The sequence below is a fragment of the Haliaeetus leucocephalus genome, unplaced genomic scaffold, assembly GCF_000737465.1.
Source record: "Haliaeetus leucocephalus isolate CR32 unplaced genomic scaffold, Haliaeetus_leucocephalus-4.0 Scaffold197, whole genome shotgun sequence".
Classification (NCBI taxonomy): Eukaryota; Metazoa; Chordata; class Aves; order Accipitriformes; family Accipitridae; genus Haliaeetus; species Haliaeetus leucocephalus.
The window spans coordinates 687,761-687,974 of NW_010972633.1; the positions used below are offsets into that span (position 1 = coordinate 687,761).

Genomic DNA, 214 nt, shown 5'->3' on the forward strand with positions numbered 1-214 from the left:
GGGGGCTCCGGTCGCCCCCCCACCGCTGCAGCAGGGTGTCCTCTGCCCGCAGGTACCGCAGCTTCCTGCGGCCCCGATACAAGGTGTCCCAGAGGACGGTGTCGGAGCTGGCCTGGCGCTGCTGCCAGGGCTACTCAGGCGAGGACTGCACCGAGGGGCCAGCATCGGCACCCACCCTGCCCACCGGCCGCCCCCGGCCCCGGCCCGGCCGCCC

General features: G+C 76.2%; 1 protein-coding gene across 1 annotated transcript in view; it reads left to right on the top strand.

Moving 5' to 3' along the window:
* The window catches only part of EMILIN1 (elastin microfibril interfacer 1), a 5,178-nt gene that overhangs the window by 1,315 nt on the left and 3,649 nt on the right, over nucleotides 1-214 (top strand). The window contains 1 exon segment of the mRNA XM_010565912.1: nucleotides 53-210. Coding sequence (XP_010564214.1) covers nucleotides 53-210 — 158 coding nt within the window.